Source organism: Lissotriton helveticus, chromosome 10, assembly GCF_964261635.1.
Source record: "Lissotriton helveticus chromosome 10, aLisHel1.1, whole genome shotgun sequence".
Taxonomy (NCBI): Eukaryota; Metazoa; Chordata; class Amphibia; order Caudata; family Salamandridae; genus Lissotriton; species Lissotriton helveticus.
In genome coordinates, this window is record NC_136071.1 from 1,168,592,532 (window position 1) to 1,168,610,663 (window position 18,132).

Consider the following 18,132-nt stretch of genomic DNA (forward strand, 5'->3'; position numbering starts at 1 on the left):
TTTATTTAACAAATTGTGCTGTAGTGCAGTCAGGCAGCGACCACTGTGTGCTGAGGGGGCCCCTCGAGCTCGAGGGCCCCCCCGCAAGGCGGGGGCTGCAGGGGCCTTTGTTACGCCCCTGGAGGCCCGGTGGCGCTGTGCTCATGACGAGCTGAGCTCGTCATGACACGTGCGGCGCTCACACGCGGGGATAATTCCCCCACTGTGCTGAACGTTCTAAAGAAACAGGCGTGGTCATGGCGTTCCACCAGGCGGTGATGTCAGGCAGGGGAGGGTCAGGGTGGGGGGTTGTAAAATGCAGGAAATGGACGATTTCAGGTAAGTACCGAAAAAAAAAAAAAAAAATTCGTTTGGTGTGCTGCATCGCCAAATGTGATGCAGCACGAGCAACAAAATTCGTTTTTTTTAGGTACTTACCTGAAATCGTCCATATCCTGCATTTTACAACCCCCCCACCCTGCCCCTCCCCCGCCTGACATCACCGCCCGGTGGAACGCCCTACACGGGCCGTGCCTGCATTCAGAAGGACTCCAGAAGGTTCTATTTTTTTTAAACTGGCTTCGGAGGACTCCATCAAACCCAACCTTCCAAATATACAAATAATTGTAACAATTAATAGCTCAGAAAAAAGTGAACATATTTACACCAGATTGCAAAAACCATGCTTCCTGGACCAAGATCTAGCTTCCTGCCAAATTTGGCGTAATAATTATATGCAGGTTAAAAATAATATTATATTTCCATACCAATACTTACTTGTGATGCCCTATGCAGTATTGTGACTTAGCGACTACCAATGTAAGGGCTGGAGCTCTTACTGGTGACAGTGTGATTCTTTATATAGAATATGGTACATTGCAACGCGCTGTATTACATCGCGTGCTTTTACAACATGGTCGTTACAACGACTGCGTTGTTAGTATGCGATGCATTTACATCGCAAGTCATTACAACGACTAGCACTAGGGGGCGCGCTGGACTTAGGAATAGTATTAATTACTATTTCGACTCGAGTTTGTGCAACAGTAAGGAAGGTGTTGGAATTAATTTCCAGCACCTCAATGCTCCCTAGTGCAAGTCGTTGTATTGACTTGCAATGTAAATGCATCGCGTACTAACAACACGGTCGTAACGACCGTGTTGTCATGGTACAGTGATGTAATGACAGCATTGTAAACGCTGTTTCTCCTGTATATACAGCCCTTGATTCGGCAGTGGTGTCTCCTCCCCTGGTTTCCAAACTTTTGAACAGGTGTTGGGTGGGAGGGGCTGGGCAAATTGAAGGGGAGAGTTGTTGGCTCTAATTGGCCTGTTAGTAGGATTTGAATGTCTACACTGTTAAGGAAGTGCCCAGTTCTGGCGTACTTCAGGAAAAACAGGCACTTGGTTTCCATATCCAGACTCTTCTTGTAGAACGAGCTGCAGCGAGGTATCATTTGCACCCATTGTAAGTTTCTATGCCGGTGGGTCAGGCACACCATGCAACTATTACGGAGCATCAGATCGAGGGATGAATGCAGAGGCATGCCACGGATTCCTAGGTTCCAGAGAGAAAAGAGGCAAGTGTTTTGACTTGGTGAGTGCGACCATGCAGGAAAGAGAAGAATCTGGTTAGAGTAGTCTCTCCTACTCTGCAAACTGTGGTCAATGGTTTCGAAGTCTCCTGACAGTTCACGTGTGCATGCGTGTCCCTCATCTAGGACAGTTTGGTTTCCATACCCTATTTGGTATGACTGAAGGACAGTGAGTGTGTCACTGCACTGTAGCTGTGGAGTGAGATTTGATGGAACCTTGATTTTGATTGCTTTTCATGAGCAAGTCTGATACTGGCCATGATCTAAGAGTTTGCATTCAGTGTTGCTAGGCGAGACCAGTGGCCTCTGTATAATAATGTACAGTTTGGACTGCTGCTTCTTGAAGGCTGAGGTTTTCTTTGCAACCGTCTGAGGCATGAGGCACATTGGCTCTCTAAAGTGGTCAAAACAGTTTGGAGAGAGGTATAAAGATGTCCATATATTAACCCCTTCGTTGCGGGGTGTTTTCCACCCGCTGTGCGGGGGGGAGGGGGCCGCGCGCGGCGCCGCTGTGCTGTTGAAGAGCTCGGCTCGTCATGAGGCACAGTGCAGCTGCAATCATGACGAGCGGAGCTTGTCACAACCACACCCGTTTTTCGAACGTTCAGCACAGCGGGGTAATTATCCCCGCGTGCAACGTTCCAACGGCCGTGATGAGCTCAGCTCGTCATGAGTGCAGCTGCACTGTGCCTCATGACGAGCTGAGCTCGTCATGAGCATAGAAGAGGTTAACATGGAATGTCTTGATTTGGTCATAGATGAACAATATCAGGTTCTCCCTCAGAGTCTGGGAGAGGGTTGGTAAAAATGTGCCTATTACAGTCATCAAGGCTTCTAGATTTTTAACATCTCACTGGTTGAGTTTTCTGCCTTGAGATGCAGACCTCATTGAAATCTTGCTAGGATGTCCTCCTATCCTTCTGTAAAGATCTCAAAGCTCATGAGATCAGACTTCATCTGAGATCCCCTTCTAAAAATCTCTTGTGCCAAAGTTGTACCTTTATTTTGTTTGTTTATCATGGGTTTTAGCTTTGCAGATAAGTCACATATAGGGTGGCATGATCTTCTGGGAACCTTGCTCCTTAAAGAATACTAAAGTATATGTGATGACAAGACGTAACGGCATCATGCAGGTGAACCTCACACGTATCCTCCTCAATCGAGAGAAAGATGACTTGAGCTTCTTTCAAAAGGAAGGTCCTAGAAATAACATTTTTCTAAAAATATTTTAAGATATCAGACAAAAAAATTCAGTACAATATTGTAGTTTAAATGATATAGATGTAATGTGCTCACATCATAGGGTAAATAATGAATGGATATTTGTCCCTACTTGCCAAATTTTGAACATATTAAGGCATTTTAATTGATAATAGTGCTATCTTGAAAATCAACATATTTTGACCTACTGTGATAGTGGGGTATCTCTAACACCTTAATATTTGTATAGATAGAAATACCTTTGTCAGAACTTACACCAATAGAACAAAACCAGAATCATATCTGGGGAAAGTGAAAGTTCATTAGAAACATAAATGCACAATTGTCCCGGATATACAAGTATTTACTAGGGGAGGCCGGATCTCGTGGAATTTCACTCCACAGACAGGTTACATATCAACCCTAATGAGATTCTGGGGAATTCCATGAACAGACAGAAATCGTCAGTTTGCGCATATTTTTAGTGCCAGGAGCTTGTTCCGTGCTGGAGATTCAGTGTGAACGGCACCACGCGGAGCGTCCGATGGCTCTGCTGCTTGAGTTGGTTTTGCTGCTTCAGTAGATTCTCTATATGAGCGGCAGGTTTCTCCTCACAAATGGTTGTGACCGCCTGCATTGGGAAAATTGCCGGGTACCCTCCTAGTACCCAAAAATCATGCTGGGGGATGCCAATTCCCACACGGCAACTTACTATTGGTGAGCAGCAGATAAGAAAAAACTCTGTCACACGGTAGTTGGCAGAATTTGGCCAGAACTCTGCGTTACATGAATAATGGGGAGTGGCCAAAACTTGGCCAACTCCGCAGATGGAGCGGAATTTATCGCCCGCCTCTAGTATTTACCCTTTTTACCTAAAGAATTTTATTTTTGGGATGATATATTCTGAAGGGTTGAGAAGTTAACTATGGACATTTGATACTTGAGCTCTCGTTTTTGCATATAAAGGTGAGAAAAATGTTTGATCCTGGAACTCGATTTATCTCCCCTTGCCACCCTCGCCTAATCTGCCAAAATAGGGAGATCCTAGAAAATCCCTACCCTGAGTGGTAAGCGGTATATGAAGACGTTACATTGACATTTATAACATGTGTCCTTGTGTTATTACCTAATCCACTAAATGACAATGTCCTTGGCCTTCTGAGCTAAGATAGGGCGCAACAGACCACTCCTTATAAGGTTTTGGTGACTTCCCAAGATTCCACCCCTTACCGTACCAGCCATATATAATCCTTAATGTGAAACTAGCGCCGGGTACATCCGATGGGGCTAGACTCCTTGCTCTGTCGGTCCTAGCTGGGTCTTCCCTCAGACACGCTGTGCAGGGAATCCATTTGTTAGTCCTTAGAGGTGAGGGTTGATAGTCCAGGGATACTACACTACCAGTCTTGTCAGCTGCTCAGCAGTGGAGTCACTGTGTGAAAATGATGGTTCCAATTCTAATCAAAATCTATTTTACTTCAGGACTCTACCCTGGCTGGGTGGTAACAAAGCACTGAAATTCAGCTGTGGAATCCTTCCTTGCAGAGCTGCAAAGGCAGTATCCATCATACAAGAAAAAGGTTCCCCCTCCCTGCACCAGCATCCCGCCTAAGAGAGGGCCAACTCCGACGGTTAACCTAATGGTCCTGTATCAGGGTGCATTGAAGCTAATATTTCCTCCCGTTTTCCCCTAAAGATAATATCAGCAAGCCCTCTGCCTGATTGCTCTCCTCAGCAGCCCATTCACCATCACATTCTTTGTTTCTATGGACTGGAGTTAAGTGTGCAGGCCAGCCACATCCACAGAAGGATGTTGGAAACACATTGGGAAAGTGAGAGCTTATTTATAGTTTGGTGGATGGAGCACATGGAGACCCTGTACACACCAAATATTGTGAACATTCAGCATCTGACAAACTCAAAATAATGGCCTCAATTACTCCAGGGCAAAATGACCAGCTAAGAGCTTCCCAAGATATGCCAGAGACTGCCACCAATCACATTCAGCCAACCCACACACCCCTCTGTGCTAAACCTAGAGATGACTTCCACCAGCCCTTCCCCTTACCCGAGCTAGTCAAATCAAGAGAACCATGCTATAAACGTACGACAAACACCAAACCCAGTGAACAGCCCTCATTTTGAATATCTTCTCCATTTTGAAACATTCCTATAAATGTATTCTTTTGTTCAAATTTGTTTTATTGATTTTAGAAAAGAACAAATACATTGCATCACTTGTAGAGGTCCACAAGGGTACGTTAACCCGTTTCATGCGCCCGCGATTTTGCGGAAGTGCAGCACTTCCGCAAAACGGGCAGGGCAGCGTCGGCCATTGGCCGACAGCAACACTGGGCAGGTAGTGCTGTTGTCGGCCAATGGCCGACGGCAGCATTGAAGGGGTTAAGGGCAGACTGTGGCATTTGCATAACATTCATCTGAACATTGAAATCGGAAGCCCTCTGGTCGGATAAGTGTTCTCGTAGTCCACCATGAAGCCATCTGGCGCCCCTGGATTTAAGGCTCTTGCGACAACAAGCAACAGGAACAAAGCCCACCCCCTTCCCAAAGAACACCCCCCACCCCAACCAGTGTGCCGTCTTGTGTGTCTACCTATGGCCCTGTGCCTGGGAGTCTATAAATGTATTCTTTACCCAGAACAGTCCCAAATATTCAGCAGGGGCCATTTTAATTTACAAAGTTACCTTGTTTACATGCTCTTAGTGCAGAACCTGTCCCTTCAGCTAGGGATAATGGCTGAACAGCCACAGCAAATCAATTTTATAAATAAAATAAGGATTATGGACATTTCCCCAGATAATTATGTTCACATTTTTCTTTCTTGGAGAACTGGAAAAATGTAACATTCTTACGATAAAGATGGTTTCAACCAGTTACAGGGCAATTCTGACATAAGAAGTTTCCAGAGCTGCACCCCTCTTTCAGGGAACCTAAAATGGCTGGAAATCTCCCAATATATTGGGAGCAGGTCAGCAACGTAACCATAGCCCCTGCATCCCCTCGGCCCCCTCAGGGGGGGGGGGGCTTGACCTTCAAGAGGGGGGCTTCAGCATTGTGCATGGGCGGCGTCCCCCTAGTCTGAGAGCTCCTGACTGGGTCCAGAGCATGGGGGTCCCACTCCACATACGTTTTAGGGGGGCCCTTCAAGTTTTGTTACTCACAGGACTGCTTCCGCGGTCCTATTGAAACACCTCCGCGGTAGCAACGGCACAGACGCGTCTCTGGTTCAAGCATTAATGCACATTCATGAAACTGTCATGGCTTCCGCCAGTTGCGGATACTCACATCGCTTTCGTGTCCCTCGCGGAGGTTGTAGGTCAGATCCTGCTGAATGTCATCCACAAACTTGTGCGCATACTCCGGGTAAAAATCCAGGACCTCGTAGAGCCCTTTGAGGATGATGCACTGGAGATCGCAGTAGGTCAGCGCCTTGACGTCAGCATTGGTTTTAATGACTTGGTCTTTAATGTTGAGGTTCGCACCAATTAAGTCGCCTTTTCCTGGAAGAGAAATATTGAAGCGATCAGGGATCAATGCAATAATTTGTGCTGAGATAATTGGCAAGGCCTGAGACCACTGGCCTTTCTTTTGACAGCCTCAATTTTCAAGAACTTTTTCTCTTGGAAGAGAAGAAATCTTCCACAAGCCAAGAAGCATAGTTAGTGTATGTCTGAAGATACAAGAAGAACACATGCCTGGTTGTTTTTCTGTGCACAGCATTGCTTACAACATGTTCCACTCATTGTTGTAGATGTATGCAGCATTTCTGACTAAGAAGCTATCCCATATCAATAAGTAAACTGCACTATATGGTGCAATTTGTATTAGAAATGTAGATGTTGAGGTCTCTATTGAAGACAATGGAGTGGTGTTGAGGTCAGTAATGGCTGCTGTTTAATTTGGTTGCATGTCATTACAACGCATTCCGTTGCAACGCATGCCTTTACCACGCATGCGTTACAACAGAATGCTTTTTCCACGCATAACCTTTACCACGAATATTCCTTTACCATGCATAGATTTACAACGATTTTCGTTGTAAATTTATGCATGGTAAGGGCATACTCTTGGTAATGGTTATACCCCTCCCTGTACCCTTACATGACCCCCAGCCAACACTACTTATAATTACCCCTGTCCTTAACCCTTAATATATATTTTTTAAACTAAAATTCCCCTTACCTTTTCACGTCGCCATCTCTCCATCTTCCTTGGTGACGTCGTAAAGAGGAAGCGGAAGTTTCTTTCCGTTTCCTCTGCAACAACGCTGATTGCCTCCGCTTCAGCACATCAGGAGTTTTTTTTGGGGGGGGAGACCCCCCCAAACCCCCTTTTTAATCCCACGCTTTTTTAATTTTTGGGGGGGGAGACCCCCTAAGCCCCCTTTTTCTTTTTTAAGCATTTACCACCCATGCCTTTACTACGTATTTCGTAGTAAAGGTATGCGTGGTAAAGGCTGTCGTTGTAACCACGCATGTGTTGTAATTCATGCGTGGTAAAGGTTTGCGTGGAAACGGCCGTGTTGTAGTGGCCGTTTCCTGTTTAATTTAGAACATTGTACCCTCGGTGGGTGGTATGTTGTGATAGCCTTATAGACCATCGTCGCCAAATAATACCAGTTATTTAAGGCCTGAATCCTTGTCATAGGGCCTCACCTGTGACATGGTCTATAAGTAGGGCTTAGGGCCTTTAACGACAAGTATAGCCCTCGGCAGCAGCCTATAAGGTCCTTTGACGCATTGAATTCTGCAATATAGGTATAAAATCTTTCTCCCATTTTCATAGTGGCATCACTAGTCACCTGTAATAGGAGGGTGCCGCAGGGGACGATGGAAGGTCACCCAGAATGTCCTGGTGTAGTGGTTTTGGGCTTGAGACCATCTAGAGGCTGTGCCATACGGCGAATGGACCTGCATGTTCATCTGGCTGTGTCTTGTGGTGGCCAAAGCTTTTATAGCATCATGATGGAAAAAGAAAGACGCCCCTCCCCCTTTACATTGACATGAGATTTTGGAACACATTGGCTATGGAGAGATTCATTGCCAATGTGAGGAGAGAACATAAGAAATGAAATGCTACTGGTGCCAATGGGCCATCCAGCTCTGGCTGCGACGGCGTAGCGTCAAGCATTTGTACGACTGTTAGGATAGTTCCTGTCCCTACTTGGGCTCTATTTTGGGTGGTAGTTGGTTGTTTAAATCAGCTAAATGACTCGCCCTGGGTGGGATGGGTACGTCCCTTTCCCTTTTCTTTTTATGCTTCTCTTTTTCTCTGCAGGTTATTAATGTGGCATACTGTATTATGTACACATGATGTGTAATTCTGATCTAAGCCATTTTATAATTCATATCTAAAAACCTGAATAAAAATCTTAATGAGAAAAAAAAAAATGGAAGAACTACTGTACTGTAATAAATTATTACAATGAAGTTGTTGCGATATTGTAAGAGAGGGTTATGGTCTAACACTACATTTTAAGGCATATAATCCCCTCTGCTGGACATTAGAAAGATATTACAAATCACACCCGAGTTGCATCCCTTGTGAAGGAACTGGACATTCACATCCATTCTTCTATGTGGTCATGAGACTATTGACTGGTGTTTTCAATATTCTATGAAATAGGTCGTGCTTACATATCAATAAACCCCAATATAAGTAAGATTAAACAATTCAACAATATATATATTTTTTTAAATCTTTTTATTGATTTTTAAAAAGGTAATAACAATGAAAACGTATCAGGTGCAATGCAATTACGGACATACAAGTATCGAATCATAGAAAAGTCAGGATAGTAGCGACATAAGACACAGGATGCCGGGACTCAACACTCCTAATCAATCAGGATTATGAGATTAACAGGGTTTGCTCTATCGTAGGGTGCTGGCACTCGGCTCCGCCGATCACAAAATCACTTTATACTTAGATCATGAACAGGATACATTGAAGCGCTTGTATGCAGAAGATACACCAGATCAAACAGCAATGCTCGCATTAGCACCATAATACTGAAAAAGGGAGAATCAGGATAATTAAAAATGTAAGAAAAGGAAAATAGAATAAACCAAAAGGAAAACGTGAAGCGCTTAAACATCCCACCCCCCACCCTGCACCCCTGCATGCAGCTTGCGCCAAACCCCAACTAGCACTGTGCCTGTCGCCCCATCTAAACTAAAACCCCTTGAAAGGAATGGAGGAGGGCCTTCGTACAGGCTCCTGGCCTCTCCCCTCCCACTAACTCCAAGCCCCCCCCCAAGTAAGGATATTCAACAGTTACACAATCGAGCTAAGATCGGGGGATTCATTACTCGCCTACATCGCCTCCCAGTATCAACATTATAAAGTGAGTCCCACACAGCCACAAATCGAACAAAAGTCCAGAAGAATAAGCCAGGTTCAGCCCTGGCCAGTTCGATCAGGTATACGAATGTACGTCACCCAAACAGTCACCATTATGGGAGAGTGCTGAACACAGGAGCGAGCCGGAGACATCCCAGTACATTGAATCACGTTGTCATTGGGTCCCATCCGCTCTGTCAGGAACTCCCGACATTGTTGCCAGTCACTTTTAACTGAGTTCGAATAAAGCAAGAGGGGTACCTAGTCAAGCCACTCCTGAGTCATTGTATAAGCCCTCAGATGTAGTTTACGGCGCGATTTTCTCTCCGTCAGTGGCAATACTGAACATGCCAACACAATAGGGACATCCGAAACATCGCCGTTAACTGATTCGCGGATCAGAGTCTCACCCCCCTCTCGCTGCACAGGGTTGTTGGCGTCGAGTAAACCTGTTGTAGTGGACGCTGCAACTTTCACACTGTCACGAAATTGAACACAGGTCTCTTTCACATGCCCCATCTAAAAAATAACGGCATCAAATTTAAGTTCCAGTGCTTGGACTCTTCGGTTCAGGGAAAGGTGAAGACCATCGACAGCCGCCATTAGAGTTGCGAGCGTGGGTACACTCCTGGCCGATACTGATCGTCCCCCCTCGTTGGTGACAGACTGGTCCGATGTCGAAAACCCCTTGGTTAGGATATGTCGTCCCAAGATATCCGTACGACGTTCTATGGACCCCTTAGAGGGTTGGGTTTGATTCTTACGCTGGTCGATATTGGGCATTATGTCATACATTTCCACCATGGTCCGTCCCTCTGGCCCATAGGGACCGACCAAATAGAGTCAACGATGAGGACACCCGCTCCGATCGCGTACAGGATAAGTCGGGTCGTTTTCAGGATGTGGCCGCAGCGGCCGGGTCGCCTTTCCGACTATTTCAAAGTCATTCACGGCACTGGCACCTTTAGTTAATATCCAACTGGCGTCTGCAGTATCTGTGGGGTGTTCCTGCACAGCACCAATTTGTTCGAATGTTCAATGTGAAGATCAGATAAAAAACTTCACTTCCATTCCGGTGGACCGGCCCCTCCCAAACTCCTGTGTCCGATGTTGTTTAATTAGGTGCCGGCTAAATTTCCACTCGAGGTCCCGGCTTCAGGGCTGATGTAGGCCGCAAACTTCAGGACGACGTTTCTCCGTTCTCGATGGTGATAGAACTTTCGGGATCTCACGGTGCGGCGTAGTTTTGATTCGTCTATACGGGAGCGTTGCATAGGCACAGGATATCTAGCAGGATCTTGTAGCAGGATGAGGAGGTCTACGGAGCCGGGAGCCTAAACGGCCATCTTGGTCGCCAGCTTGGCTCCTCCTCCAATTCAACAATATTAACCGCATCATGGCACTTGGGCTTATTTATATAGGATACTATATTTTTGTATTTACCATTTATACATTACACCACTACAAAAATGTGCAGAAACCGTGTTATTACTTGTGCAAAATGTAACTAAATGAAGGAAATTGGACACATTTTTGGGGGTTATCTGGATTACCTACTTTTGGATCATTATTATTTTGGGGCATTGCCAACAGATTGGAGAGTCTGCCAGTTCCTGTCTTTAGATTAACTCGGCAGCCTTGTCACTGATATAAGGATGATAAAACAGCAAGAAAAAGGTATATCTGAAATGTATATATCAGCTGCATGGGTTATTTGCAAGCACCAGAAGACATCTGATACCCCAACAACTGCAGAACAGCAACAAAAGACACAGAGAGTGGACTAGAAGAGGTTCAATGAACCCTTGGGAAGATGTGTTGGAAATAGTCTGGGGGTGTAGGGTAGGAGGCTGTTTATGCAGAAAGCTGGTAATATTTTCAAACTATTTTATCACCTCTACCCACTCTATGAATGTTTTTTTCTGTTTTACTGTGTGTGTGATTTGCCTCAGTTGGTTTTAGACCTGTCACTACTGTCATGGTGGCTGCTAATAACATTTTCTCAAACATCAATCACAAAAAAGACAAAGCATTTCAAGGTCAGATGAGTGGTTTGTAAATGTAACCGGAACTCCAAAAATGCCATTGCCATTCTACAATACACATGTCATGTTATTTTTTAAAATATATTTAGTTTACCTGTACATGATGTTTTTTTAAACAGGAGAATATGTTTGAACATATTTAGTTCATTCCTGTGCTATGCTATTTTGTTCTCTGTATTCTACATTTAAAAGGTTAACAGTTGGAGTGATGGTTAAACTATTTTGGACTGGCTTGGAAGCATTTACCTGCAGGATTGAGGGTTTTTTGCAGCTGCTCTGTGCAGTGTTTAGTTTAGTTTGTAGATCTATATAGCACAGCTTATCACTCATGAGGGTATCCAGGCGCTGTCCATGGCCACAGGGTGATTATGTTATTTGCCCAAAATCACAGGATGTTGCTCCAACGCCAAGACTCGAACCTGGATCCCCAGCTCCTGAGTCGGCAGCTCTGGCCGCTGCACCACATTCTGTCCCTGTTCCCCCTAACAATGGACAGGGGATGGAATGTTTAGGCTTCGAGTAACTTTCTCATTCCCTGACCAAAGAACAATGATTTAGGAGATGATTTAGATCTTGGCGGACGGGTTACTCCGTCACAACGGTTATGGATATCCCGTCCGCTGAAATATAAATCCAATAGGATATAATGGGAGTTATATTCTGGTAGACGGGATACAGACTAAGCTGGCCGCCATGATCTAAATTAGGCCCTAAATTGGAAACAGTGTTTTGAAAGTTTGTAGGCCGGTCAAGTCATTTCACAGCCACCAGATTGCCCTACAATCTTCCAATTTCTACAAAGGCCATTTGGCTCCCTGTCAAAACTTTAATACCTTTTCTGGTGTCAATATTACGCAGCAGAGCACACGAATCTCATATGTGGTGCCTTGGTGTTCTGCATCACTCCTTTCCCAAGCTAGACAGATCCAGCCACTTGGCAGCTTCCATCACTGATTTGAAGCCTCAAGGTGGCGGCGAGTGCCCTTCTGAGTGTGATGAGTGACACGCGCAGTCGCGAGAGGCTGAACACGCGGTGATGTCAGTCAATAATTGGCAAGACTTACTGAGTGCCTGACATCCCCACATGGTGGACTAAAGGCGCGTCAGCAGGGTGAATCGGACAGCTGTGACAGCCCCGCTCGCCAACATCTGGTGAAAGAGTGACTTGTCTGCTGTACTGTGCACTGACACAGGCCTGCAGATCTCTAAGGAAGGATGTCAGTGCACCCATCAAGAGCATCAGGGGGGTGTACACCCAGCAGAGGAGGGTGCAGCAGAGTACACTGTGCACTCACAGGAGGTGGGTGGACTGCATCTTCAAAATTCAAACACACTTATTCCACTACATTTCCAAGTCACTAAATGTTCAACAGCCCACATTGCCTCCAATTGTCCTCTAATAATCTGATTATCACACCAACACAGGTGATGATGTTCTGCACACTTCTCTTCTCCTCCATTCTCTCTGAACCTCCATTTCCCTTACATGTCTGTCCTTCCAGTGACTTGAAAAAGTTGTGGCCATATTTTTGTGGCCACGTTACGAAGAGCAGCGCAGCAAGTCTCCTCGTTGCGCTGCACTGCATGAAAGGGACAGGGCAGGAATGAGCTGCATTAAAGTCGATACAGCGCATTCCTGTCTTTTCCCCTGTGCTGGTGCAATTTAGGCTGGCAACGCAGCACCCTTGCACCATGGTGCAAGGTGCTCGCATTGCAAGGAAGATTGTTTTTGTGCAGAATGCAGCACACATAGAAAGAGGAAAAAACGAGGAGAAATAAACCTATTTCGTTACACCTCACCTGGGGAGGCGTAGGTTTTTGGCGCACTCACAGGTCTACCACTTCTGGTAAATCTGGGAATGCATCAAAATCAATGGATGTTGCATGGGAACGCCGATGCAATGCCCATGGAACGCCTCCCAGGCACAGAGTAATGCAACGTAGCAATTTGCACTACGTTGCAGTACTCGAGATTTATGAAGCAATGCAGGGCCATGCAAGGTGATCGTGCGTGGCTTCATAAATCTCATTTTTAATTTGCATTGCTCTTGCACCACATTGCGTGGTGCAGGAGCGACGGAAAGATGCTTGTAAATATGCCCCTTTGTGCGACGAGAAATCACTGAGAAACTGCTTTTCCGGTCCACATGAAGTGCTCAATTGACAAAGGCTGAACCAGTGGATTGCCAGAGATGTATTGATATTAAATCTCCCTCTTACACTGGGCAGAAGTACCGCCCATACCCAGGATTGATGCCTGGGACCTGCAGGTCAAAGGGCATTGACCGCCCAAAGGTTCCTGTCATCAAATGCAGGGGTCATACATTCTCTGCAGAAGGACCTCACCTCTGGAATCTCAGCAGCATCCTTAATATTCTAGAGTTGTGCTCTATTGTCTAGGGCAGATAGGAAGGCAATGAGCGAGGGAAAGAAGAAAAGAAAGCGAAAGGGATAGAGAGGGTAAGAGCAAGGAAAAGAAGGAAGAGAAAAAAACAAGAGAACGAGAAAAGAGAGAAGTGAAGAGAAGAGCATAATAGAAAGAAAAAGCTGAAGGAAGAGTGAGAAACACAGTTGATGACAGAAAGAGGCATGGAGAAAGAGGGAGAGAGGAACTATGAGAGAGAGAGAGAGAGAGAGAGAGAGAGAGAGAGAGAGAGAGGGAGAGAGAGAAAAAGAGAGAAAGGGAGAGAAAGAAGTTGACAGAGAGCGAGACAAACAGTCAGAACTTGCTAATCATGTTCTGCTGTAATTAGTGCTATTTCTTAGTGCAAAAACAGATCATCGCATCGATCGTGGATGCGAGGGTGCACTTTTGGGCTGAGAAATAGCGCTAAACGCCAGCAGTAAATTGGGGAAAATCCTACCCAAGAGCACGTTTAGCGAGCTCAAGCGGCTGCGTGTGCTGGCTAATCGTGTACTGCTGCATTTAGCAATAGTTCGTTGAGTAAAAATGCATCCTTGAATCTATTTTGGATGCAAGTGGGGGCATTTTTGTGCTATGAAATAGCGGTAAATACAGAATTAATCTTCCTGTGTAATTCCGTGTATTCTCACCGGATTCTTAGGTAATTTTGCGTGATTACACTACTCGGAATTACACAAGTTTTGCCCACATCCCCCTTTTGTCTGGCATAAAACTGAACGAGACCTAAGGCTAGACAGAGAAATGGCATCCGCCATTTTGAAATTGGGAGGAACTTTTCTCTTCGAATTAGACTGGCCCTTAACTACATCTTTCAGGATTTACGGACTCCACACTGTAGTCAATGGGGATGCATGCAAGTTTAGGGACAGGCAAGTACTGGTGCACAAAATGCTTGAGCCTTGCACTACCTGGATTATGACCTTCTCTCATAACAAAGAAAACTGGTCCACAATCCTAGCACACAGCAGCTGTGGAGCAAGGCAAGAACCTCTGGAAGAGCTTCGAAGAGCTATTCTCCCTGCAGCTGAGCTCCTGTTGGACTGGCATTACCCACCGTTGCTAGCAGTAGCTATTTAAACATCAACACATTCTACCGGAAGGCCTGTCACAAGACATCGAAACAACGCCTACAGGTCCCACCTGCCCGAGAACCGTCAGTGTTTTTCTCTTTGCACAAAACGCAACCTTGCGTCCATTTTGGATTGGGGAGGCCATTTCTACGTTAAGAAAATACTACAAAATGATTCATTGCTCTTCTCGCGTAAATAGTATGGCTGGGCGTAGGTTGCGAAGTAGCGCTTCGCAAAGCTAGGCAAAGTGCACTTCGAACTACGCGAGCTACATGTAGCACTACGCGAACTGCGTAGTAGCCTGTTTGCACTGTGCAAGATGCCGTTTTCAATGATTTCATAGTGTGTACAAGCATCCGGCACTGTGCAATCATTGAAAACGGCATCTTGCACAGTGCGAGCTGTAGTTTTCTGCCGCTCGAGTAGATTTTTACTCGAGAGGCAGCTTTCTCAATGCAGACTGGTAGTTTCTCATCACGAGCGGTTGCGAGCATACACAATGAGAAACCTGACCTCCCCGTGTTGAGAATCTCGCCGGGAGGTTTATTTTCCACGCTCACGATCAGCAACTTGATGTTGCTGATCGCGAACGAGGAAAAAGTCCCGCCGAGATGTCATTTTCCTTGCTCGCAGTTGCTAACTTGATGATGAGGACTACGAGCAAGCAAAAAATGACCGCTGCACTACGCTACGCGTGTTTGCACTGTGCTACGTGCAGTTCGTATAGTGTAAAGTAACGCAAACTTCGCAAACTACGCGAGCGTAGCGTAGTGTTTCGCCAAGGACTAGTAATTAGACGGAATCACATGTAGCTTTGTGGTAATTTAGCATGATTACACGCTAGCTTATTACACAAGTGCCCCACTCATAGTGATAATATCACGGCAGCTTCTACGGATGGTGGGTACAAGGAATACATCAGTGCTAGACAAACATAGACACTGCCAGGGTGTCACTCACCAAGGATGGCCAGCACCATGCCATCTTTCAGCACCTCCATGGAGCCTGAGCACACCAGGTAGATGGCCTGCAGGGCGTCCCCCTGCCGCAGCAGGTACTCGCCGGGGGCGCAGAAGGAGGTCTTGATGTGCAGGGAGAGGGACCGCAGGCATCCACGACTGGCACACTCGAAGAGGGACAGCTGCAGGATCTCCTTGTTCAGGTGCATGGTGATGTCAGAGCGAAGCTCATCCGGGAAGTCCTTCAGGAGCTGCCGGAAGAAAAGGGAGAGTTTACCATCCATGAGTTAAAACTACAGCTAGATCTGGTTATCATTGTAAAGGAGTTGAAGAATTGAACTCTAATACTCTGGAATGAAAGTCATAGCTTATATGGAGGAAGAAAATAAAAATAGAACTATAAGAAAATAGAATTCACAATGACACATGAAAAAATCATTTAACCCCTCCCATGCTGATGACGATCTCAGCTCGTCATCAGCCACGGTGCTCGTGTGCTGATGACGAGCTGAGCTCGTCATGGCTGTTAGAACGCTCACACGCGGGGATAATTCCCCTGCTGTGCTGAGCGTTCTAAGGAACGGGCATGGACTTGACGAGCTCAGCTCGTCATCAGCACACGAGCACCGTGGCTGATGACGAGCTGAGCTCGTCATCAGCACCAGGGCGCTGTGCGCGTCCCCCTCACTCAGCATTACAAGATATGATGAAAAGGTGGATGTTTTTAGGATCGATGAGGTAATTGAGCATCGTCACTTTAAATCCCTCAGTAAGCTTATATTGAATGTTTTATTACAATATTTTGTCGAATGTGGAAAGCACGATCGATTCTTTAAATTAGTTTCTTCGTTGTCAGAAATATGCATGTGAGAGGAGAATACTTGAGAAAATAACAAAAAGTAAAAAATGTTTTTGAAAAATTGGAGATATTTTTGAAGTGTTTTAAAATATGTCAAAGTAATAAATGTAATGAAATTCGCATTGTAAATGTAAATGTGGGATACTTGTAAAGCGCACTGTTACTCTACCCGAGTGTCCTGGTGCTGTAGACCGCTGGGGAACCCGTCCTGGTTTTCCCTGTGAGATGGTCCCTTTCTGGGTATCTCCAGGGTGAAACCAGGCATCCCCGGCGTCTGTGGGGGGCCGTTGTAGAGATGAGGCAAGCTTAATGCCCAGAGTTACTGAGTGTGTTCCCTGGTTAGATTAGGCACCGAGGCGAGAATTGTCGAGTCTGTTTTGACGCTGGTCCACAACCCTGCCGCGTCGGGAATTGAACCCTGGTCCTGGGCCGTTCTCTGCTTACAGGTCTGCTGCCTCTAACCAGTGAGCCACACCACTCCACCATTCTTTTTAAACAATGCATGTAATCATAACTAACAGAATAATGTCTTTCTTTTGACTAATAAAAAACCATCACAAATAGCAACCTATTTGACTTTACAAATGCCCTCCTTATATCCTGTGCTGGCCCTAAAGACAGGATGTGACATCATCAATGATGCTGAGAAGTTTGGCTTCTGTCTGGTGTCTAGACCCACAGGGGTATATGCACAAGGAAGTGGCGGTGTGAGGCGTTAGCCGTCATGGCTTAACGCCTCACTCCGCCACTTCTGAAACGCAAGTCTGCAGCAAAGTTAACAAGGATGTGGTGCAGCCTTGTGTTTCCCCCGGCGCTGGCGCTACACTTAGCAGCCTAGCGCCAAAGCAGACATCCTTGCACCATATTGCAAGGGTGTCTGCGTGCAGGGAACGATTGTTTATGTGCAGGAAGGAGCCCCTTCCTGCACATAAACAATCTTTAAATGCTGTTTTATCACTTCTATGTGTGCTGTATGTGCTGCTTAATGCAGCACACATGGAAGTTACAAAATGTATTTTTTTATATGCAAGAAAGGACACCTTCCTACACATAAACAATCCAAGGCGTTTTGATTTTTCCATGTGTGCTGCACAAGGCAGCACACATGGGAAAAGCAAAAAGGAGGAGAAATAAAGCATTTCACCTCGTTTAGCCAAGTTAAGCCCATGAATTTCCCTGGTCTTAATTTTGGCGTCGCCTCCTTTTTTCACCACTCTTGTAAATGGGGGGCAGAGTTAAAATCAATGGGTGTTTCGGTGGTACACCTACCGCAACACCCACTGCCCACCCCTTTCACGCTAAGCATAGTGTGAAATGGGGCCTTATTAGCAAGGCAGGGTTAAGCCACGTTAAGTGGCTTTATTTTGCCTTGTAAATAAGGTGAAGCCCCTAACGGCACCGTAACGTCGGAAAAAGTGACGTTCCCGTGGGGCTAGGGGCTTGTACATATGCCCCTGTGTCTCAAAGGTGGGACTGGAAAAAGAAGACTGGTCGGCTGACGTTTCTTATCTGTCATTCCATTCCATCGTTCTACCTTTGATTTATGCAAACCCTAAAAAGAGTCCATGTGAGAGCAGTGTGTGTGAACGAGCCTGGCACAAGGTAAAGAACCTGCTTAATTTGTAAAACAATGAGTG

General features: G+C 45.7%; 1 protein-coding gene across 1 annotated transcript in view; it reads right to left on the reverse strand.

The window, feature by feature from the left end:
* KCNH8 (potassium voltage-gated channel subfamily H member 8) overlaps positions 1 to 18,132 on the reverse strand; it is a 938,852-nt gene that overhangs the window by 134,306 nt on the left and 786,414 nt on the right. The window contains exons 10-11 of the mRNA XM_078662854.1: positions 15,638 to 15,887; positions 6,081 to 6,295 (exon numbers count right to left, since the gene is read on the reverse strand). Coding sequence (XP_078518980.1) covers positions 6,081 to 6,295; positions 15,638 to 15,887 — 465 coding nt within the window. The remainder of the gene's footprint in view (positions 1 to 6,080; positions 6,296 to 15,637; positions 15,888 to 18,132) is intronic.